This window comes from Calidris pugnax, unplaced genomic scaffold (genome assembly GCF_001431845.1).
Source record: "Calidris pugnax isolate Ruff unplaced genomic scaffold, ASM143184v1 scaffold103, whole genome shotgun sequence".
NCBI lineage: Eukaryota > Metazoa > Chordata > Aves > Charadriiformes > Scolopacidae > Calidris > Calidris pugnax.
In genome coordinates this window covers 14,751,384-14,775,458 of record NW_015090990.1, presented here as the reverse complement: position 1 = coordinate 14,775,458, position 24,075 = coordinate 14,751,384, and the positions used below count along the sequence as shown (strand labels likewise).

General features: G+C 39.6%; 1 protein-coding gene across 1 annotated transcript; it reads right to left on the bottom strand.

The window, feature by feature from the left end:
* Nucleotides 1-5,614: 5,614 nt before the first annotated feature.
* CPO (carboxypeptidase O) lies at nt 5,615-19,968 on the bottom strand. The gene is made up of 11 exons (XM_014954249.1): nt 19,841-19,968; nt 16,530-16,605; nt 15,986-16,110; nt 13,354-13,468; nt 12,223-12,324; nt 11,358-11,462; nt 10,650-10,760; nt 9,405-9,495; nt 8,623-8,825; nt 7,203-7,287; nt 5,615-6,000 (listed from the first exon to the last, which is right to left on the bottom strand). Exons 1-11 carry the CDS (start codon nt 19,918-19,920, stop codon nt 5,732-5,734), a joined length of 1,362 nt encoding a protein of 453 aa, XP_014809735.1. The 5' UTR covers nt 19,921-19,968; the 3' UTR covers nt 5,615-5,731.
* Between the last annotated feature and the right edge of the window lie 4,107 nt (nt 19,969-24,075).

The window sequence follows — 24,075 nt, the reverse complement described above, 5'->3', positions numbered from 1 at the left end:
TAAAAGAATATGCAGAATGAAGTGAGAAGAGAGAAGTTGGAGTGAAGTGGCATTTCTCATAGATTAATGTGTGTCTGTTTTTTTAGGAACTAAGAACACGAGACATTAGAAACAGACTTATATTTTGTGTGTTAGATAATGGGAGTGCATGGGGGATCCTTGCTACAATCAGTTGGTTGACCTGCCCTGGCACTAGCAGTAAATAACATGAAAACCTGTACTGCAGTCTCAGGATGGAAACTTCTGTTGTGTGACTCTGTCAAATAGAATTTTACACATAACTATCACAGAGTGCGATGCTTACTCCTGTGTTCCTTGCTGCCTGGTTATGCTTGTGCTCAGTATCTCCCTCATTAGCTTTAGTCCTTCTTCCGCCCTGTGCCTCACTAATCATCAGTAATCCTTTTCCTCCTCAGCCCTCTCCCAGGAAAAGCTGTATGGGTGTTTGAGAACAGGAAGACTTTGTATTTTCAAAACAAGGGCTGTGTCTTTTAGATGCTCATGCAGAAGAAGCTAAAGCCAGGAAAAATGGCACTATTAGTCCATCTGTGACCTACCCTCTTTCCCACTTGTAAAGCCAGTATTACTTACATCTTAGTCAGCACAGTAAATTTCCATCATTTTTGCAAATGTTCTCCCTCCTCTAGAGATTTTCCATTGCAGATGGTACTGTGCAATCCTAACCACCTCTCCCTAAATTATATTGCTTTCATTTGAGGCATTCCCACACAACAGAGCGCAGCTGTGATAGGATGTACCTTGGGTCAATATACCGAGGTGAATTAAAAGGTGTGAGCATGGCACTGCATTTGCTCTTGCTTGCCACTGGCTGCCTTGTGAATAGCACACTCATACTGTTTGCCAACTTGCAGAAAAGAAGCTGGTTTTATGAATGCCCACCATGCACATAAACAGGCACTGCGAGATTTGGCAGTCAGGAGCAACTGATGACAAGTTGTCATCAAATTATTCCTTTATACCAACAAGGATCATCCAGATCTGTTGGAAGTAGGACGCAGGAAATATAAAATGCATTTTAGAGAAGATTTTCATTAAAGGTACCCAAGTTTACTAATTCTAATGCCCAATCATAACCTCTGTTTATTTCTTCTTGTTATTGGTCCCCTCTCAGCTTAATGGTAATGGAAACAAAGCAGCTTTGGCTAGCCATTTATATGGAAGGAAATTGTGAGCATAGTATGTTTCATCAAAGCAATGGGTTTTGCTGTCTTTTTTGTGTATGATATAACTGGATATCCCACCTAGTGAAGAAAATCCAGCTCTGGATGAAGCCAAAAGAAGATGCAGGGAATGAGAGAAAGTTTACCAGGACCATGAATACCTACAGGTTTTAGGCTGAGGGATCCCAAGACCAGCTCATGATACTTTTGTTTTTTCTTTTCCATTCAGAGCCTGACCTTTCTGTCTGAAGCAGTTAGCAGGCTACTTTGGAAAAGGGGGATTTTGGGCTAGAGGGATTTGGGACACAAAGGGCTAGGTCTTCAGCTGCCATAAATACGTTTCCATCTACAATAATGTCTGGAACACACTGAGAACATATTTCTTTGTTTCTGCGCAGGTTTGTTCCAGTTAAGACTGCTTCCAATTTTCATACGGTCTAAGGTGTTCATAAGTCTAAGGTGTTCAAGTCTGAGAGTTTTTTGCTTGGGTTAGGACCTGCACAAAAGAATGTTTGAGTGCGTTTCTGGAGCATAAGTGGTTTATCAGGAAGGAACAACTTGTGTTGCTAGTGCTTTCCCAGGAAAGTCAACTGACAGAGGTGTTTTCCACATTCCCCTCAAAACTGTAGGTTTTTGCTCTTTCATCATGTGATGCTCTAAGAAATGAGGTTACACACGTTCATTTAATAGTGTAGTTCCCTCGTGATATCTTCACTTTCCTTAATGAGGGCAGTGTTGCTAACTTGTTAGGAGCCTGAGGACTGTATCAAATTAACATAGCATGGAGGAGAAATTAACAGAGAGAGGAGCTCCTTCCATGAAATGGAATGAGATCACTGATGGCTCATTCTTCAATCTTTATTTTTGTATTACAGACAAAATGTTAACAAGGATAATATAGAACACTTACTCAGAACTGGGTTTTTATTCAATTTTGTTTTTATTCAATAACCTGAATGACCAAAAGTAATTAATCCTTTGCAATACTAATTATATAATAAAGCAAACATGATTTGGGTGTTTAACTCTGAGATAAAAAGGGAAGGGGCATGGGTCTTGGTAAAATTATTGGAGAGAAACAACAATGAATAGTAGAATCTTTTAGTTTTGCATGTGTTTACACAAGTAAATCAGAAGTTGCACTGTTGTCTCAGTAGGATAATGCTGTGCTTCGAACATGCAAGAAATCAGAAAGCTGCTCTTTCCATACTTTATCAAAAAGCAAAACCTGGCAAGGGTCAGAAAAAGCAACAGTGGAATGCAGGAGAGATAAAACCATGCAATGGATTCATAAAGTAAGAGGAGTTTCAATAGAGACATCCATGCTATCTTTTTCTTTAAAATTTTCCTTTGCAAAACATGGTTGATAAAATACACCCTCTCTACTCTGATTTTTGTCAGCAGATGGGAGGGTGTGTGAAATACAGAGCCTGTGTAATGTTTGTAAGGATCAATTTGCTGCAGCATTGGCCTTTTAGTGGTTGTGGCTTGTCTGTGCAATGATAGTTCCTAAAAGCAGCTGTAAGCGCTCATTGCAGGACGTCTGTTCTGCAGTGGCAATGAGGGCAAGGTGCTGCTTCCACACAACCTTCATTTGTGGTTTCACTATGCAGAGTCAGTGAGTCATTGCTGACAGATCCAAGGAGCTGGAAGCCCAGGCATGATCAGTGTGCTGACAGCAGCAGACATTGTTCTAAATAATGATTATTGCCAAATATCTTTTTTTTTTTTTCTTTTTTTTTTTTTTTTTATTTATTTATTTATTTTATTTTATCTCGTTAAATTTTATTGTGTTTTAAATTTTCATTCCTTTCCAAATTTTTTTTTTTTTTTTTTTTTTTTTTTTTTTTTTCTGGAGAACTCTCCACTTCTATGAGTCTTGAATGCTGGGAATGCTAGAAACAAAATCTCCCCTCATCCCCCTGCCTAGGTGCCATATGCAGGGGCATCTTCCCCTCCCTGGTGGTGGTTATTTTAACAAGGGGAACTAATAGCGGACTGAGCCAGTCCTCAGAAACCTACTAATTAACTTTGGGACACACCTGGTTGTATTTTGTAGTGGTAAACAATTTTCTCAAAAGATACCCAAGATTGGCAAAACCAGCTCCGTTTCTCTCTGGTTCTAGGCTTACAGGCTGTGCAACTTCTCTGAATCTCCTAAAAAAGGCCTGGCCGGCAGCTTTTTTGTACCAGTGTAGTGATGGGTTAGTGTTGGAAGGTGATTGGTAGCAGTGCAATCTTGGGTTGGCTTTGGCAGGGTGACCGTGTGGACATTCATCCCCGGAGGACACTGCCATCTGCTGCTGGTGGCAGTGGGAGCTTCACTGCTTCGTGCCAGCAAATGGCTCCGAAACACTTGTGGTCAAACCCCACTCAGAATCACAGAATCATAGAATACCAGGTTGGAAGGGACCTCAAGGATCATCTGGTCCAACCTCTCTTGGCAAAAGCTTAAAGATAGCTCACAGTGATGGGCCAGATGGACTTGTCTTGTTTCTTACAGTTCCAAAGACACAATATACAAATACAAATTTAAAGGCTTACAAGTCACATCCTAAACTAAACATAAGTTTGGGGAGTGATGCTCCTGTGGGGAGAAGTGCTAATTAGTGACACCTTCTGCTACAGAGCCCAGTGACAGACGGGTCTTACTGTAAACGAGTGGTTGGTCTGGAAGGACTATGCTCTGGGGAACCTGCAGGAGTCAGACAGATTTAGCTACACCAATTGGTAATAATCTGTGGACAATGAACACAGGAGCTGTTTGTCAACTAACAGTACAGGTAAAATGACAATAGGCTGTACTTTGGAAAAATGACTGCAAGGTTTTGTCTGTTTGGGGTTTGTTTGTTTGTTTACTATGTTTAAGTAATATGCATCCTTCTCTCGGAAATGTTGGAAGAGAACCAGACAAAAGAATTTTCCAGGTTCTGCCACAGACCTTCTTTGAGATCTTGGTTAAGGCACTGAGTCTTGCTGTACTTTATAACTTGAAGACAGTTATTACAGTTATATTACAGTTCTTTCAATGTTCTTTATCTGTGAGCTTTCTGGCAGAAGCTCTTGATCTGCGTTTGCCATCATTGGCCTTCAAACAATGAAGCAGAAAAAAAAAAAAAAAGCATTCTCTTCCCCAAAGCTGGAAATATATTGTTGAAAATCTCTGGTTAGAACACCTTCAATTTTCAAGTGGAATCTTGCAATTTGCTAAGAAAATCAGACATTTAATACAATTTTTTTAAACTATTATGATTTTTTCCCCCTGGACTCTTTATTTTCTATCAGAAAAAAAAATAATAATTTGTCCTATTATCTGTAATAGCCAAGCCTGGTGAACGTATCTCTAGGATGTGGGACTCCTGGATTGAAAAGCGGACAGAATACAGGTTAAAATAGGTCTTCTGTATTTCAGTGAATGCCCTGCACCCTCTGGTGTTGGCTGTAGCAACACAGAAGCTCTTGGCATTTTCTTTTGAGCAGCTCAGGCGGAGGGGCCCTGCTCAACGGGCTGAAGCATTTCCTATCCTCTGGCGCTCCGGTGCGCTTCCAGCTTCGCGTGGGGATCCCAGGCAGGACCCTGCGAGATGCAGGCTCTCCGAAATGATGGAGAGCCATGCAAATGGGTCCCAGTCCTTCTGCAGAGTGAATCCCAAAGGATTAAGGTGGTTTGTAAGAAAGGCACACCTCTGCAAATTAAGCTTCTTTGCGTACCATCTGTTATGAAGTCCCTTAGGAGTCTGATTTAGGGAGAATATTTGTAGCCACCAGTCACACAGTTTTGGTAGTTGAGGATGCAAAGAAATCGCTCTCTGGTGTCTGCTCCGTGAGGTAGGACTGACACCCCATCCTCACCTTCCTTTTACCTTTCTCTTTTGTATTTTTGAAGGATTTGGGCAGTTTGTATCATCACTAATCCAACTGCACCTAAATCACAGGGCCACACCTCTTGTCTGTCGCCACGTGCTTGTACCAGCTCAACTCTTCATTTCAGGCTGCTGTTGATGCTTGTTTGATTATGACTTTTTGCTAGCTTTTGAGGCCCTGTATTTTCTGGTAAATCCCAATGTGCCCATTTACGGAAGGAGGTGGATGTCAAGGAAGCTGTCCAGTTTTCTGTAGTGGGAACTGGAGACGCTTAAGTCTCACAGGCATCTTGCTAATGCCAGCAGGACTCAGCAGCCAGTGGGGTCAGGCAGTGGGGAGAATTGTGACAGGACGGGACTGTGGCTGACATAAGGGTGACATAGGCCCAGGTGAGCACTGAAAACATGCTCAAGAACCAGGGAGTAATGGTGTCCTGTCCCCCATGTGTACTCAAGCTGGCTTCTTGCAGAGCCAGCAAGGGAAGCTTGGGAGATTGCCACAGCTCTTCATCCTTTTCTCCTTCCCTGAAACACAGCTATCAAAATGCAAGTGGATGCTTGTTATTTTGTGGGATGAGCCTTTATTGAAATAGTTGACATTTAGTTCCTCTGTTCATGATATTGTGTCTTTTCAAAGGGACATTATACTTTGCATGTGAGTCTCTTACTGAGTTCTCTAAACTGTTTTTAAGAAGCAGTCCATGTAAGTAGAACATTCAGGCAAAGGCTCAGGCCTAAGCTGCCAGAGGTCAGCATCACAGCCCCACCGGGGAAGTACTTCTGATCAACATACTCTATGATAGTTGTCACAGCCAACATGGTCTCTTCACATGTGGGCTGGATCTGTTCAACGGGTAGAATAAATCCGTGAGTACCGTTGTCTCGCAGTTCAAATGTGTAGGAGAAAGGAATGCCAATCATGTGAGCCCAGTCCCGTGAGGAGCCTGAGTTACTGTCTGTAAATTTAAAATTAGAGGGGAGATACATGTATTAAGCACAGTTCTTTGAAAATACTTCTTGCTATAGTTAATGCAAGATTATACCCGAATCCCTGAACTAAGCAGCAATTGTATATCAGTGTAACATGGAGAACAGAGTTTCTAGGTGCTACAATTCTTAATTATACTAAAAGTCTTTTATGGAGTTTCCTAAATGAAACAATCCTCCATAAGATGGTATTGTATGGTAACAGGAGTTGAGTTCCAGGGATTCTGTGTTTGTAACATTTTGTTGTGATTAGTGTGGAGTACAAGATGGACTGGCCATTTGTCTGTTTTGGTACTTTATTTCCTACATTGACACTGCCTGGGATTTCTTTGTATATTTGTTTTTAAGCATAATTTTGGTCGAGTCTGAAAAATTTCTGGCTACTCCCTGTTCATATGCCTCATGGATATTTTTTCTTACCTATTCAGTGTAAGCACAAACCTTGGCAAAATGCAGTCCTGGGCATGAACAAGGTACCTTGTACTTACACTGCATCACTCATGCAGTAGGTGACTTGTGAGACTGGCACAGACATCGTGAATATGCAAAACCGCATGGGTACAGGAGCCAACTGCTTACTCTTCTCAGTGACTGGCATGACTTACTGCTTACTGGGAAAAGACTGAGTTTACCAGGCAGTCTCTAGAGCCCTCTAGTCCTCTTTGTAAAGGCCGTCAACTAGTACCAGCTGTGATGGTGTGTTGGTGATGTGGCTATCCACTCCACTAGGAACAAGGCTGAAACCGACATATTTCATGCAGAATTGCAAGCAGCTGCCATGTGATAATGTCTGATGGAGTAACTGTAGACCTGATTGGGATTTTAATTTTTGCTTGACAACAGTGAAGACAAATAGGAGTTTTGCTGCTGACTTCAGCAGGGTCAGGATGATGTATCACCAATCTCCTTCTGTCCCCTGTGATGTATCTGTGAGGAATTCATGTAGGAACTAGCTTCTGATCAATGCTTCCTTCCTTCCTGCAGTCAGCTTTATAATGTACAGTGTTATCTTGTATTCAAATGACTGCTGCTTAGATGTTCCACTGAACCAGCCCATTAAATATTACTCAAAGAGGAAACTCAGCAAAAGAGTACTTATTGATGCCTGTGACACAAGAATGACTCTCCTTTGAAAAATAGAGCAATCAAAGGGAAACATAAAGAAACTTACATAAAATTAAAGAGGTTGATCCTACTTTATAACTGGTCCCATACTTTCCCATCAGAGCAGCAGCTGCTTTCTCTGCAACATGCATCTATAAATTCAAAATAGGAACAGCATTGTCATGAGTACCAGTACATTCAACTATTATTTTGAGTGGGCCAAAATTTTTGTCTCTTTCAGCTTTACATTTACATATGATCAGCTTTAAGTTTTGATATTATAAGTTCAGGACTTTAGAGAAACCCATTACAAACATTTGGGCAAATTGTTCTTGATTCTTGTATCATGAAAATGATATTAAAATTTTGAAAATTACTCTGCTATTAGGTAGAGAAAGTATTTGCTTTGTTGTAAAGCTAGGGGGCTGTATTTTGGAGAGTTAGAATCTGTGCTGTATAGCATACTGACTACAGCAGTGGTTGATCCCTTACACTTATTATAGTGCCATAGACTCTGTATCCCACCATCTTTAGAAACTGAGCCATAGACAGACTAAAGGACTTTTTCAGTGACTCATATGAAGTCCAAACCAAGTACCACATGCTCTAGACTAGTGCTACAGCTACTGAAATGTTCATAAAAATACATGTTAATGAACTCAAATTAGAACATTGAGAAACTGAGGGAAGAAGTAACCAAGAAGCAGGTGCCTGCTTTGCTCCCATTCTCCTAGTGAACATTTTGGAATTCCCTTTCTGGACACAATTGTGACTGCCATGTGTGTATAATGTGCTGGAATCCTCAAGTGCAAATGCATTCTTGTATGCAGCAAGAACTTGGTGCTCTTCTCCACTTACCAGTAACCATATCTGTAATAATTCAATTTTCCTGATTTAAGATGAAGGATTAGGATTAATTCTGAGGCAAATAAACCTTGCTGATACTGCACATACAACAGGCAACCAAGGAAGATGAAGAGACCACAGCCCTACCTTAGGGAAATGAATAACTAAAGCCCTGGAGACCTGCCTCAAAGGAAGCTTTCTTTAAAGAAAAGTTATTTGTTACTTCTTTTCCTTGTTACTTCACTTTTCCTCTATAGAAACACCAAATCAGTGTCACAAGAGGTTCTGTTTAGGCGATAGGAAAGCCGCGTTAAATAGAAGCCAAGAACTCTGATATATTATTAGATAGACATGAGAGGATTTGTAAATCCAGAGAATACACAAAGCTAATGTAGATATTAAACTCTGTGCAGGATGGTTCCAATTTTTGTGGCTGAGCAAGGGAGGGGAGCCAGTGCCAGCCCATAGCCTGTCCTCACTGTGTGGAAATGTGAGGAGTGGCGGTAACTCTGGGAGCCAAGCCCCTGAATAAGCCCAGCTCCTCTGAAGGAAAGGCAAGATGGCAAATAGAGTTGTGCCACATGCAATATACTGCCTGTACTTGTTCTCCACAAGTGTACAAGATGAATGTTTTGCCCTACCAGTTCTTCACTGTTACTTGGAGGTTCAGTTGTGAAGCCATATGGAGTGAGGATGTACTGTCCGTAGGAATGAATTGTTAAATAGCACAAAATGTCACTCTTCTTCTTTTCAATTAACTGAGCCACAGCTCTTGTCTCAGGCTCTGATTCTGGTCCAGATCCACAGAAGGTTTCACTGCTGCAGTTATAAGAAACACCAACACCTGGAGAGGAATACAAAAAGTGAATCAATGGAGATACATATAAATATCTGTTCAGAGGCAACAGGAAAGTTTACCTTGGAGTGTTAAGGTGTGTGTTTATGTGGGCAGGGAGACTAGACAGCTCAGTGGGACTTAAACGTTTTACTCTGTTGGTGGAAGCTTTTCTACAAAACTGAAATATTTAACACAGATTTGGAGGCTGACTGCAACAAAAACACCCTGGCACTACCACAATGTACCACCTGCTAGGGAAGCTATAGAAGCTTCTTGAAATTCATGGCATATAGAACTACTGGCTGTTAAGTGACTAACTCCTAACATTGCTGCCTAGAGCTAATTCTTGCTCCTGCAGTGAATTAGAGGTATAGTTATATAAGCAGCAATTTTCTGCTCACAAAAATAAATGCCAGTTGAAAGTCAATGACTTAATATTTTTACAAACCAGGTTTTTATTTTTACGTATGTCTTGATGACAACAAGATGAGTATTCCTTTCATATAGGATCTCATCTTATTTCAGAGACTAGTTATTACTCTTGCTTTACACTTGCGTTGCTGATCTGAAATACTTGGAACTTACTGCCCCAGGAGGAATTGAAGTTTCGATTGAGATCTGTCCCGTAGCAGGTGCCATTCATGTGGGGAGAACGGTTTTTCCTCCACAGACGATCCTAAACAAAAGTAACTGCAGTTACATAATAACAACTTAATGATCCATAGGGCCTAGTGCTAATATGGTGTAAAGATACCTTTATTTTAGACCTCTGCATTCTGAGTAGCTCTTGCATTGTAATAGTGCAACTCTGTGTGCAAGGGTGATAAAGCTTAGTGATAGAACATTTTATCTACTACAGCCAGGCTGTCATATTACACAAGCCTGCATGCACCTTGAAATGAGCCTACTGAGCTTTAAAAAAAAAAAAAGTGGAATTTTTCTGTAGTACTCAACTGCTTCCATGCAGTGCTGCACTCCTAAGAAAGACTTGGCATTGTGAGGGATACCTCTGTGTCCAAGGGATGACAGCTGAACTTATGTTTGTTTCAAATTAAAGAAGGTTAATGCTTTTTTGTTAGGTAATCTTGCTGCTGCTCCTTGGTTCTCTACTTGGTACTCATTGCTACGCTTAGTTCTCTGCAGACCTCACCGCACTGCCTGTATGAGCTTCCTGGCTGAATTACCCATGCATCCAAGTGTAATGTATGATGTCCCAAACCTGCCAGGGAGGCAGCAGGATCCACGTGGTGGTAGCCTATCAGGCCATGCTGAGGTCCTGTATTAAACAGTGTTTTGACTGGGCTGGAAGCTTGATGAGAGTAGATGACAACCAACATTTTGCATTATGCTCCATATCAGAAAAGGAAGATTATTTGGGAGGGCACACCCATTTCAAAACCAAATAGCCCAATATTTGACCAATTCTTCTCCTGTCCCATGCTGCAAAGGTGCTTAGACCCATCTGGCAGTTGACATCTCTTGTGAAGAATGACCGATTCTTCCAGACGTGCTTAACTCCATCAACCAAGCCTTGAGCTGTTATCAGGGAAGTCAGTCCATCCCCAGAAACCCAAAAGCAATCGATACTGTGGTTTTGTCCTCTCTTCCCCAGGCTCATGACATTTGCTAAGATTTTTTAGCCCTATAATCTCAAGTCACTGCTGATTTACCGGAAGAAACAAAACCTCTCTGCCATGAGAGGATTCGTGTGAGTAATGATTGTGTCACTGTTCTCTGTTTAAATATAATTACTATGATTGCATCTAAAATTAACAAAACATGCTATGCACATCTAACTTTCAATCTAGTTCCTGGATTTTCACTACTTACTTTTTCCCAGGAATAGATATAGCCATCAATATTGAGGACTGGCAAGACATAGAGGTCCAAATTCTGTAGAAATCTTCTTATCTTTAGGTCAGATTTGTAATTTTGAAGAATCTGAAAGGAAAAAGTACAGACGAGTGAGCAGAGAATCTAGTTGTAATCACTGGAAAGAGCTAGTTTAGAACTGTCATCAGGGAATCACACACTCCTGAACATCACCATGGTATGAAAGATCTACTTGATCTCCAGATATGTGGAGATATCTACCTTTTGACATTAAGAAAGTGACAGTGTATGGTCACATGGATATAGTTTTGCAGGTATGAAAGCTGCATGATAGTGTAACTGTGTGCCAGTACACATGGAACATTGCTATACCATATCTTAGAGTTGCTTTATTCCAGGGAGACTCTGGATTTGTGATGCAGAGAGGCTTCATCCAAAAGCTACTGTGGGAAATGGACAGATTGCTGTCAAGTTCACAGGCTTTGGAATCAGTTCAGGTGGAGAAAACGATGCACTAACAAATATTGCTCAGACTGTGATTTGCACTTAGCTCTCTCTCCACAGATATCTGTACTACTTACTAATTTTGAAAATAATATTTTAACAGAAAAAGCATAATTCTTGATGCCACAATAGAGAAGAGAACTGAAGTATCCAAAGTGATACGGGTTTTTTTATTATCTAAGTGGAAAAGTGAGGACTCACTTCTTTCACAAACCACTGGCAGAAGGCTGGAGAGATCCATTCTCTGGCATGAATCCCACAGTCCATCCAAATGATCTTTTTGTTTTTTTCTGATGGTTGGCTGATCTGAGGGAGTGTAAAAATGATCATTTGGAAAACTTACTTTACGATAAAACAGCCTACCATAACACAGAAAGAAAAGGATGTGCCTTGATGTGTTGTTGAGCCATCTGAGATTTTTATTTTTACAGATATTATTATGACAAGCTCTCCCTCCTAATAAGCCCATCTCTGTAGTATTTTAGGGCAAGAGTTTTAAAGTGTCTGTTGAGCAGGACTGTCAATAAACCAGTTTCTTTTTTTCCATATTAGTCATTCACAGGACTGTTTTTTCTTACTTTGAGATTTTTTTTTTTAGAAGGGGAAACAAAAAAAGGTAGGGAATCTAATTTTACTCAGCGATAGGAACGGATTAGACAATAACTAAACCAATTAGTAAGATTATGGTTTTTACTAGAGAGTCTGATAAAAAAAGTCATTAAATACTCCTAGCAGAAAGGCTATATGCTGCAATAAGTAAAAAAACCAACAAACCAAAACTCTTTTTCCTCACACACAGCTGTTGCCAAGCTAGTTTCAGCTTGATTAGTATTTCTAAACAAGACTTCAGTTAAATTTGTTGTTTTCACTGTATAATAGCAAGGTTATAGTGATAGTGTATATGAAAGTGGCAAATCTTACTGTAGTGTAGAGGAGTAAAACCATTTCCTATTATTTCAGTGAACTGGGATGAGCACTGTTTTAGGAAAGATCTGACTCCTGTCTTCTCCTGTGTACTTTTTTGTGAAGATGCCTTTTATTCATTTTAAGAAAGCTCCTCCCTTACCTGCAGATAATACATTGTTCGATTCTCAATTGTCTTCCCCAGGTAGTGCTGAGTGACCAGCTCACTGTTGTTCTTCTGGATCTGAGTCATCCATTGATAAATCTGAAATAGTCACAGAGAATTCTTGGCCCAAAGTGAGAGTTTCCTTCTCTTTCCCACCTCTATTTCCAGACAAGCAACGTTTTCCTCAGAGCTTATTTCAATCCGTGATATCACTTAACACCCATGGAAGGCCTTTCACTTGGCTCTGGGCAAATGCATGGTCATATCTCACTGGGTGCTCAAAGATAACATCACTGCAATACAGCACTGACACACTGTCCTGGATCTCATTCAACATGCCTGTCCTTTTGGCATCTTTCTGTTTACTTCACCAGACGTGGAACCACACCATCAAATCTTCAAAACAATATTACAGTTTCTTCCCTATCAGTACTGATTTTTCACACCTGAGTTCAGCAGCAGTCAACCCCAATGGGTAGCTCAAACAACGTAAATGTGAGGATTGACTCTGCTCTCTCACTCTTTTTGTGTGTCTAGGAGGAAAAATACCACCATGCTCTGCTTACCCACTGGTCTGTGGAACATAGCACCTAGAAGTCTTCGCTGTCCCACCCTCTCCCACCCTCATTATTCTCTCCTAAAGTGTCAAAAACTTGTCCTTAAGTTACTTCTTTCTACAGGCCTCCCACTGATCACCTCTTCTTCCTCACTGAGATTCCAGAGACGCAATAGTCATTGGACTTCACATTTGGGTCAGCATCAAACATATTGGGGTCTAAATGAATAAATGCTAGAGATAATGGTAAAGCATAATACGTTAGAAAGGTAGTAAACTGATCAACTGAACCCCAGAATATTATTTGCAAAACAATATGTCTGCTTCACTCAGAGCATTTAAGTGTTGGTCAGGGAGGAACTGAGGATTTAATCAAAATCAATGGAAAATTCATGTCCAATTCGACCAGGCCAAGATTCTAGTCAAAGATTAAGGATTGATTCTGCAAAGAAGAAAGCCAGAAAGAGCTCCACTGACTTCAGCTGAGCTTTCTGCAAGCACAGAGTTGCTTGCTGTGGTATTTACAAAATAGCAGCAACACAGAAAGCAGGCAGACTTGGGTTCCTCTTTACCTCTTCCATTGGATGATACTGGGTGTAGACATAACCTTCTGGCCCCTGCCTGTGGCTGCTCCTCTCCTTTAACATGCTCTGATCCATAAGTTCCTGCACGTCAGGTATTAGGACTCTGAGGGGAGAGGAAAAAGGGAAATAGAAAAGAAAACAATCCCCAACAATTACTGCAGAACTATCATGGTGGGTACATTGCTTACATCAACAAATGAAAGGATTTAGCCCTCCCTTCTGTTGTCAGCTGCCTTGCAAATCACCATCAGCATAATGGTAAGAGAAATTTCAAAATACTGAGATTTTCACTGGGTTTTAATAATAAAGTAACAATTTTACCAGTTGGGGTTTTTTTTAAAGATTGTCAATTTTCTACCAAAAATGTTCAATAACTTTCTTTTCTTCACCGCTTCTGCTTCTCAGCAAAACTGTAAAATACCACCTTTTGGGAAAAGGAGGGAAAAGTGAAAAATTTAAGATTAGTGTTTCATTGTCATTTATGGAGAAAATTTTAATTTGCAAAGACTTCATTGAAGTATTTGTTGGAATTTGCAAAAGTCAGAACAACCTCCCTCTTTCCTTCAAAAAGCTCTTCTTGCTTTTTAGCTACAAATTACTTCTGAAATAAGTATAGCACAGGCATGCTTTCATGATTAAGGTAGTCAATAAAACCTTTTCCTTGGCTTCAGAAGCCTCATGCACTGTGCTTTCTCACTGCAATCAGCTCCTTGTAACATTGTTACAAATCTGAGCTCATTGTAAATGCTTGCCATGACAATTGCAAAGGTAGCTTAAGCATTGTTGATTTCAAACACTGTAAGTGCTAATAGGCTATTCTGCTGACAGTAGCACTCATGGGCATTTCTGGAAACTGCACATAAGAAACTTGTAAGAGTAGTTACAGCCGACTTTCACTCTGAGCTTTGATGTTTATTCACATCTGAACTTCAAACTAAAATTTAGGCAGTGCAAATTCCCATGAACTGAAACCACACATGCAAAATGCCTTATCAGAGCTCTGGAGAGTTGAAATCCCAGAGTATGACACAGTCAGAATATTGATGTCCTGATTATAACTTGTCATTTATGTCTCTATCATTATATACCTAACAGTCATGTTACCTTCCTTGCATGTCAACTGCCTTCTAAAAGGTGGTTCCTGCTTTGAATCTATTATAGGAACTTTAACTCTAACATTGCCATACTCATCTCAACCCTTTTGCAATACAAAGCCAACATTTCAGTTTGACTATTAAATTACCCACCTCTTTCTTTAGGGCCCTACACAAGGTGAATACAGTTCTGGCCCTAATCTGAGGGGGAGGGGACGGAAAAAAATGAGATTAAGGTAGCTTCAGTTTAGTCTTTACATTTCCACTAGAATCAGTTGAAAATATTAGCAGATGAAGAGACTTGATATAAATAAGAGGTTAAATATCTTCTGGAATGTGGTCTAAGTCATGAATACCTAAACCTGATGCTAGATCATTTGTACTGGCTCCTACCTTATATCTCTCCATCTCTGCTTGTCAGGGCATCATACTTACTAAAAAGAATTTGTCAGGCAAGATGCAGGATGTCAAGATCAGCTTTAACTCTAAACAACTTTGAAGTGACACCAATCTTCTTTTAACTTATCTTTGATTGGTAAATGTCAGTGTATGTCCATTGGCCGCTTGTCACCAGCCCTGAATGACTACAGGACTGTTTATATGAAATATAGCTAGCTACTGGTTACCTGAAAAAGTCAGTTCCAAATGGGAATGAGACTGTGTGAAGAATATACCTTATTTAATTCCATTTGGCTTTATAAACACTCTTTGTATCTGGATTAGATCTTCTGGTTGGCAGTAGAAGCATGGCAGTTAATGAAAATGTGTGGCTGGGTAGGTGTGATAAAAACATCATTGGCCATTTGCATCTTGTGGCTCCCAATTGTGTGCTCAGTAGGCACTTCCACTGAGACCTTTGTCCTAGGCTGGGATGTCTATGTTTGGCTGGATTATGCCAGAAAATTCTCACCAGCCTGGCAGGGGACAGGATAGGGATAGAAAAGTGCAGCTCTGAAAAAGCTGGCGGAATATTTACTTTGAAAGGGCTCTTCCCCAAACCAGAGGAGGAACAAAAGACAGGGAAGGGAAAATGAGAGCTACAGAAACTGCTTCTGTGCAGTGACACTGGTTAAACCTTTGGCATTTCCGAAATAGGGGGGACCCTATGTTCAAGTATCCATACTTTCCAAGAGCAAAGCATGTTCCTATAAGTAGTGGTTGCACCAAGTTTGGCTTCCTGACTTTAGAATAAAAAACAGTCATACTTCTGGGCGCCATCCTCTGCCACTGAGAAGGCAACAGCAGGAAAGAAGACAGATGGGATTGCCTCAGATCCCAGCTCCAAATTCACAGTCCAGGCTATCTGGAAGGTAAATAAACAGGGCACAGGGGAATGTGCCTTTACAACTCAAAGGTGTATCTAGCATCTGTGCATTGGGCAGGTCAAGGGAAGTTGGAGCCACTTGAGAAAAAGATTGAGTCCTATCGTCAATACTTGCTGACTGTTCATTGGAAGGGCTAGGTCCTTTTGTGATAGCACAGATTGTTAGAACCACACTTCCCCATCAGGAAATTAGGGGTCATACTTGTAAGAGATCAGATGATGATCTAAGTTGTCTTTCACCTCCTGCACCAGAGAGGCTGGGACCCTTATGTGCAGGTCTTCTCCAGCCCGGATGTCTTCAGGCAGCTGGGGCTTCCACAAATCCAGCTGTGCAGAGGAGAAAGAAATGCACAAATCAAGCTCTTTTTTCAGAATGAGAAAATATATTTATGATAGAGTAGCCTCATATCAGTAACTGGAAGAAGTTTTTCTTCAAATTCTCCCTTTAACTATTCTCCAACTATCTGTTCATAGAGCATGCAGCACTGGCTTAGTGTTTCCATTGACTCAGGCACCACTGATAAGGAGCAGTACCTTCACAGATCCATGCAAGGAAACTAACTTCTTCCCATAAATTCCTTCAGGTAGTGGAAGGGTAATTCCACCCTACACTAAGAAAAAAAAGTTAGGTAAAGGTTTTTCAGGTTTACTTTAACCTTCACTCCTGTTCAAAGTTCCATGCAAATCTGTTTTACAGTCCAAGACCCCAGTCTGCTTTTTGGGCACACATGGTTATCTTTACTCACCAGTACAGTGCTGCAAAGATGCTGAAGATGTTGGACTTGCTGAAATGTTTCTGGCACAATATGAAAAACCTGATCCCTGGAAATTCAGCAGAGAAACAGGACCAGTCTTAATGTCTGTTAAAGTATCCATGATTTCATAAGTCAAAAAGAGATATTTTGTTATGTAGAAGGAAGATAGAGCATGTAACTGAGTGCCGTTCCAATAATAGCATATCTGAGTGATGAAATCCTGGAATGTTTTAGCTGCAAGTAGAAGTAAGTCTTGTGGGTTTTCTGTTGTTAGAGCATTAGGATAACTCTGCTTCCTTGCCAGCAGTAATTCTTTATTCACCATAACAGCTTCACTGAAGTCAACTGCTTGCATGAGCCCTGGTATTACTTTCTGCCTTTGCAGGACCAGGGCCAAAACAAGATCATCGGTAATATATAATAAACTATTTATTTGATAAGATGTCACTTTTCTTTTCTCCTGTTTAGGAATTATTCAGTTATGCCAGATAGACTTGGTGCTTTGTTGACCTACTTTATCATGCAAGAACATTAGGTAGTCATGATAAATGAACATTGCTAAGAGCTTGAGATGTTCACAAACTACTTGTCATGAGAATAGCCAATTCATTCCACAAACAGTGTGGTCTCCAGAATTGCATATTCTTAATGAATTGACAGGAAACAAAAATTTCTAGTACAGGATCTATGATTTTTTTATTTCTAGAAAAGTCATACAGATCCAGTGTCTGAGTATATATTTTCATGAGGCCCTATGACACTTTAATTTACTGCAGGCTAAATCTGAAAAAAATATGGAAAGTTTACAAAGAGCAAATTAAAATGCTTGGTCATGCAGAAAAAGAAAATGTGTGTGCTCTATTTAAAAAAACTTTTGTAATTATTTTTCTAATTCTTTTCCAGTGTTCGTTCAGATCAGTTTTCCAGAACTGACAGCAAGTGTGACATCTCTAATGAAAGGGTTTCATAACGAGGAGTGGATTTTGATGACTACATTACTTTACTCAAAGGTGAGATAGCAGTTATGCACTACTCATGTGATAGAATGGGAAACCTGAGAAATACTCGTATTGGGTAGTAACCAATAACCACTGCTTCACAACCTCCTTCAGTGACTTCAGTGGGCCTTAGACCCTTTACATGACATGTACAAAAAAAGAACATTTTACATTTTAAAGCCTTTGTAACAGAAATTCTTGTTGCAAAAGCCTTGTATGGTGAATCATTATGGTCATCAATATAATATGCTCTCATCATCTGAATTGCAACTGCTATCATTTGTGCTTCCATACACAAATGTACAATTATCAGCTTAATATACATGCAAATAGAATTCACTATTCATTCACTTTATCCACTGAAAAATAGAGGGATTTGGGTTTTTTTACATCTCTCTTGAATGTATCACCTTTGCTGATAGAAAAATGTAGAACTTGATAGTTAAAATGGGCTGTTTACTGCTGGTTCAGGAGATGCTGTTAAATATACCACCCTTATCTATGGGGCAAAATGACTACATTTGCATTGCTAACAATTTGCTACAACAGCCATGATATCTTTGTAATAGAACCTTGTAGATGCAGGATAAACATCTTTACTGGGAGAATAAACATCTCAGCTGCAGTTCAGAGTTTATTCTCTCTAAATGCCTGGGCTTGCTTTGCTCTTTGTCTATCAGGAAGGGAAACAATATCCTGTAATATCTTTCTATCCTCATTGACATTATGTCTTAATTACACCAAATGAAAGAAATGCCAGACAGTCAGATTGCTGCCAGATGGCCAGCTCTTATTTACTGATAAACCTTTTACAATAGCCAGTGTGGAGACAAATCATTTTTAATAGTAAACTAAGATTAGAAAGCACATACTCATTTATGATTATGGACTAGAATTCTCAGTGGAGAAGTGCAAAGTCAGCCCGTGTGACCATGTGAGAACAACAGTTTTTTAAATGCTATGGTTAAGCTTTCTTACCAATTAAAGGACTTTCTCAGCACAAGCTGTGTTTCCTTCTATGCTCATAGATCAGATATTTCATTTAACTTGTTGAACAGAGCAAAGGCCAGTGAAAATGGGCTCTACCAGTCATTTCATCTTTGTGCAGGTACTGCCCACCCAAAGTCACACTGACCATTCTATTAAGTGTATTTTTAAATCCCATGCACGTACTCAACAGGTTCAGTCCTGAAGAGCAATTAGAAAGAAAAATGAACACTACGTTACCAAGGGTCTGTTGAATTCTCTCCAGTGAAATAGACAGGCTCTGACTGAGTCCCTGATACAAATCTGAAGACTAAATATTACCCAAGTGAAATAACACATTTTAAAGAGAGAAGTGGTGACTCTGTATGTTCTGCAAGTGACTTTGCCAGGAGAGTTGTTGAACAGGTATACTATGAAGGACTTACTTGCAGTAGGTATTGCTTCATTTTTCTCCATTTAAAAACTGTATTCAAGGGATATAATTAGTCTAGAGTCATTCAGCACGGGGCTACTTTCTCTGTTTACTTTAGAAAATTCCATGTATAAAGTTATGTGTGGATAGCTGGCCTCCACACTATATTTGTGCCCCTCCTGAAAATCCCAGCTGCTGTAAAGGCAGAGTGAGCTATCATTCCTTGAAAAGTTGAGGATGAATGAAACAAAATAATTTAGATAGGCAAACAGTATAATTTTATATTGCTCATTTTCTTACGAAGCAGAACTGAGAATGGAGAATACAGCAAAACTAGACATTTCATACTTTTCAAAAACATTAATCAGTAATAAAAAATGTGATAATCTCATTCTCTGAACACTTTTGGGTGATGGTTCTCTGGAGCAACTCCATTAGCTTATTTTTGTTACTTGTACTGATTTCTAACAGGGATTCAGTATCTAAGTTGCTTTTTGAAACACCATCTTTTTCACATAACCTCAGGTTCTTTTATTAATAGATATATTTTTGCTCTGTCATCCCCCCGCTTTATACTCAGAAAAAGCATTTTATTCCTACAGCATCTGATTTCAAAGTTCATTATGAAAGAGGCTAAGACAAATGAATTTCAGCTAATGGAAGCAGAGCATCCTGAGATCCATTTGAGGGGCATTCTGTGTCTCCTACGGTTGCAGCCATATCTTTGTTGGCTTGGATTTGGTTCTCTTTGTCTTCATTTCCCATCTTTGTATTTTCTTTCCAAATCTTACAAAGCTTACAGCTTAGTAATCCTATCTCCAGGTTTTCAGTTTGTAATTGTTATGAACAGTTCCTGGAAATTTCACTGCATGCACAATTCTTCATGATACCCCATTCATACTCACCCATCATATTGCAATTTCAAGCTGAGTTTTCCAGGAATTAGCATCCCCAAAGAAAAGATGATCCCAGGAAAAAGCCACATCTTTGTGCAAAGAATCCAGCCCTGACAGTGCAGGACTAGAGAGGAGGATAGATCTCTAATGAATACTATATTTGTAGTGGATAATATATAACCAGACTTATCCTGGAAGTGAACCTTCCCTTGTTGAATCATTAACTTTGTTTTAAAGTAGTTTTACTTTTTCTTAATCCTCCAAGGTCTCTGTTCCACACCCCTAAACACAAACATATACAAATAGCAACATTCTCACAGAAGCACTTCTTATAAGAAGATCTTTCTATATGATACCTTCAAATCTTTGAAAAAGTTACATGACGAATTTTGTAGTAATTGGAGAAAATGTTACCTGCAAGATCGATGGCAACTAGTGAAGATTAGTTTATAAGAATCACAGCGAACAAGAGAACACTGATAAAACAAGCTCCATCCTTGCTCTCTTCCTTCCTCTGTTTCTGTCTTTGTGGTGCACCTCTTTGACCTCTTAATTGCAATTCTGTCACTTGCCTAGCCAAAAAGAGGACATGAAAGGAACAACCAACATTTCTGTAAAAGAGAAAGACAGGGACATCACAGTCTCATCTAAACCACTTTCAGTGGGACCAGGTCAGTCTCTGGCCATAAACTATCAACTTTACGCTGTCATAAAGAGCGTTTTTTTGTTATATACTCAAAATAGTGGGCTGGTTACTATCTGAAATATTTAATATCTTGCTTAGTTCATATATCAAGAGTGAACAGTTGAATTCCTTCCTAAATAGACTACAATTAGAATATGGAACAGTTCTTCAGAAAGCAATTGTTTCACCCAGATTCTCTATTGGATTAAAGCTATCCCATGGTGATTTAATGCAGAAAACTGCATGGGTTTGGGGTGAATATAGTCCAGTAAGTCAGTTTGTTTGTGTACACATGCAATGGACATTAACTGTAATTATAGTATCTTTGTAAGTCTTTCTCAGCAAAGTATGAAGTCTTCTAACATTACTAACAAGGTTGTCATCAAGGAAACAGGCAGCAGAACAGTCCCAGTATAAAAGAGGACCAGCTTATCTCAAAAGTGTGTTCTCACAAAACCAGGCTGCATGGAAGAGAAGAATATGTTCTTCTTCATAAATCACACCAGACCCTTTCCATTTTATTGCTACATGCTATAATCTGTTCAACAGCCCAAACCTGGAAATGATGGATATTTCCCTCCATGTAGATACTAAACCCACAATGACTTCCAAAAGAGCTGAAGGCAGTCCAGTTTAAAAGATTAGAGGCAGCTCTGTTTGTGAGAAAAACAAACTCATGTTGGAAGACCGTATTGCATATTGACACTCAGGACATCTGGTCAGATAACCTTTGCTTTTCTTCCTTTGTCTCCACTGCTATGAGGTAGACTAATGTTTTGAAGACTTCTGCAGTTTTGTCTGTGCCTTTTTACCAAAGCTGACTTTGAATTGGGGTTCAGTCCCTTGGCAGGGACTCAGAATCTAGAAATTAGAAAAATGGAGGCACAGAGGAAAAATCAAGAGGCTTCATCCTATTTTTTTCTCTTGCAAAAAAGATAAGCACAAATGGAGCAAATCATGATATGCACTAAAACTCAACTCCAGTCCAAAGCTTACACCTCCACACTGAAAGCAGAAACTGTTTATTCTACAGTGAAAACATTACTTCTATGATGCCAAATAGTTATGAAGATAGATAGGGTCATTTTGCTTAATGGGCATAGGATTCAGAAGAAATGACAGTTGCTTGCTAAGTCTTTGATTCAAATTCCTTTGAAGTCTAGTTGATTTTAATGGGCTTTATATAAAAGTCCTGTGAAATAATCGTGGACTTTTCTCACTGGTTTAAAAAATGGGCTTTTTTTGGGACTTCGGCAGAGGATCTGTTCATAAAAGACAATACTTAAGTACTTAATGTTCAGCTTGCAAGCAGTACTACTGGATTCAGAATAAAAGCCATTAGAGACATTATTCTGCCACCAATGCAAAAATATCTTGGGACAAACAGTTAACTTCAACAAGCCTATTGCCCTCTTGGGAATAAATAATGCCTCTCTCAGTAATAAAGTCTGTTCTTTGGTCAGGTTCTTACTGGCAGCTGCTTATCTTTCTAGCAAATGTGGAAGGCAGCTTAATCCATTTATTCCCTCCTTGAAAACTGTGTGCAAAAAGGCATGGGACATTCTGGGGAGAGGAAAGGTTGTAAACATATGGCACAAACATGCCATATGAAACCATGTGGTGTCCTTTCTTCCAAACAAGTTTACCTTGCAGTTCTTCCATACGTTCTTCTTAGAGCTTCAGAGCGATTTTTTCAGCATCAGTTTAGCCTCTCAACTGTCCTGTGAGACAAGCAAATATTATTGCCACTACTTAAAAGATTAAGAAAAAAGGGGAAAAAAGTGACTCCCCAAGGTGACATAGGAATACTGCTGCAGAGCCAGGAATAGAATTCAGATCTCCTGACTCCCTGTCTGGTGCTTCCTTAAATATATGACCATCTGCTCTCCTGCTGGAAGTATAGATACTATATGCTGACTCCAACAAGCTGGCTGCTAAGCCTGTTAGTTTATCCTCTTTTTATCCCATACTGATATCATCTCAAGCTAAGCTTTTGGCCTGGAGTCAAAGTGATTTCCAGTGTTTGAATGATTCGACCTGCTTGTTATTGTTTTAACCTTGCACCACACATATGCTCAGCTATTTGTGACTTATCTGCATACAGTCTGTGTAGCAACAGCTGCAAGTTAGAACTATTTTGTTTAAAGATTCCATACTGAAGCATACCACATGTTTTAAACAACTATCATGTAGCAGTGAGTTTGATCCTGGTAGCTGCTTGCACCCAGATTTCCTACTGAGCTGAATGTAATTTTCAAGGACAAAGAGCTTATTAAAAGGACAAAAAACTTACACACTTGTGTGTCTCCACAAACATCAGTTCATCATGTTAAGCTCTCACAGTTCCACAGCTAAATCCCGCATCTGAACTAAACCAAACTAGAACTAGATGGAATTCAACATGATCAATTTTTTTTTAAATCATCACCTTGATTCTGAGAAAACCATCTCCAGTAAATCTCCTTCTTTCATGGCTGCAGAACACTCACGGTATGTGTTCAAGACAGAATCATCACTCAGTAGGGTCAATGCAGTAGCATGCTGACTAATGTGCCTTAAATCCTAGTCTTCAGCTCCATTGAAGAAGGAGGGTGGATAATTCAGCTGTTTTACTAAAACATCCTCAGGTTATCACTGTAGCCTTACACACAATGAATTGACAGTTCTGTTTCCCCTTGACGTGTCACAGGGCATAGTTGATTCTATAGGTGGTGTCTTTTTCTATGAGTACTAAAAGATATTTCTGTCTTTCTGAGCAGTGTTCAAAATACTCCAATTCATTCTACAATATTAAGTATATGGTCTTCATTCTGTAGCATATGAACATTCAGCAGTATGTTGTATGGCCTCTAATGTGAATCATTGTTCCTCTCAGTATGCCGAGTCTTCAGCTTTCACAGCTTTGTTAGAGAAAGTTTTTTACTGAAATTCTCTGGAACTTCATTGTGATTTGACAGTGCTAACTGTTCTTAAGCCTCATAAGCTCCATCAGCAATCCTAGCATAAGTGGGAATATACCAGAAGCTGTGCTGACTTACATCTTGCTGAGTTTTCCTCTTTCTCTGAGATTACAGTGAAAGCACCCCATTAACCTTACATTTGGGATTTTAAAATAATCTTAAACCAGAAACAATTCCAGCCAGCATACTCTAGATTAGAGTTATATTACTTGCAAACCTTAAAATTAGTTCCATTAAGATAACCTTAAATGTCCTGCAGATCATCAAGTGACATAGGATACATAAGCTTTAGCTTAGTGGAACTAATTTGATGATTAGTACATGATCTAGTAATTTCAAGAGATACACATTTACAGATATTTTCAAAGATTTCTCCATAGTTTTTACAGCATTTGTACACATGCATACTCACATAATTTAAGCCCAAACTGAAAGCATAAGCATGTTGTGTCAGTGTGGGAAATAACACCTGCCTTTTCTCCACAAGACCCATGATGCAGTTTTTAGACAGCTTTGTTATCAGGGAGGAGCTTCAAGCACCTGTTCAGAAAGCAGTTCCTTATGGAAGTGGGCTGAAGCAGGCTGACAAAATCTGTATT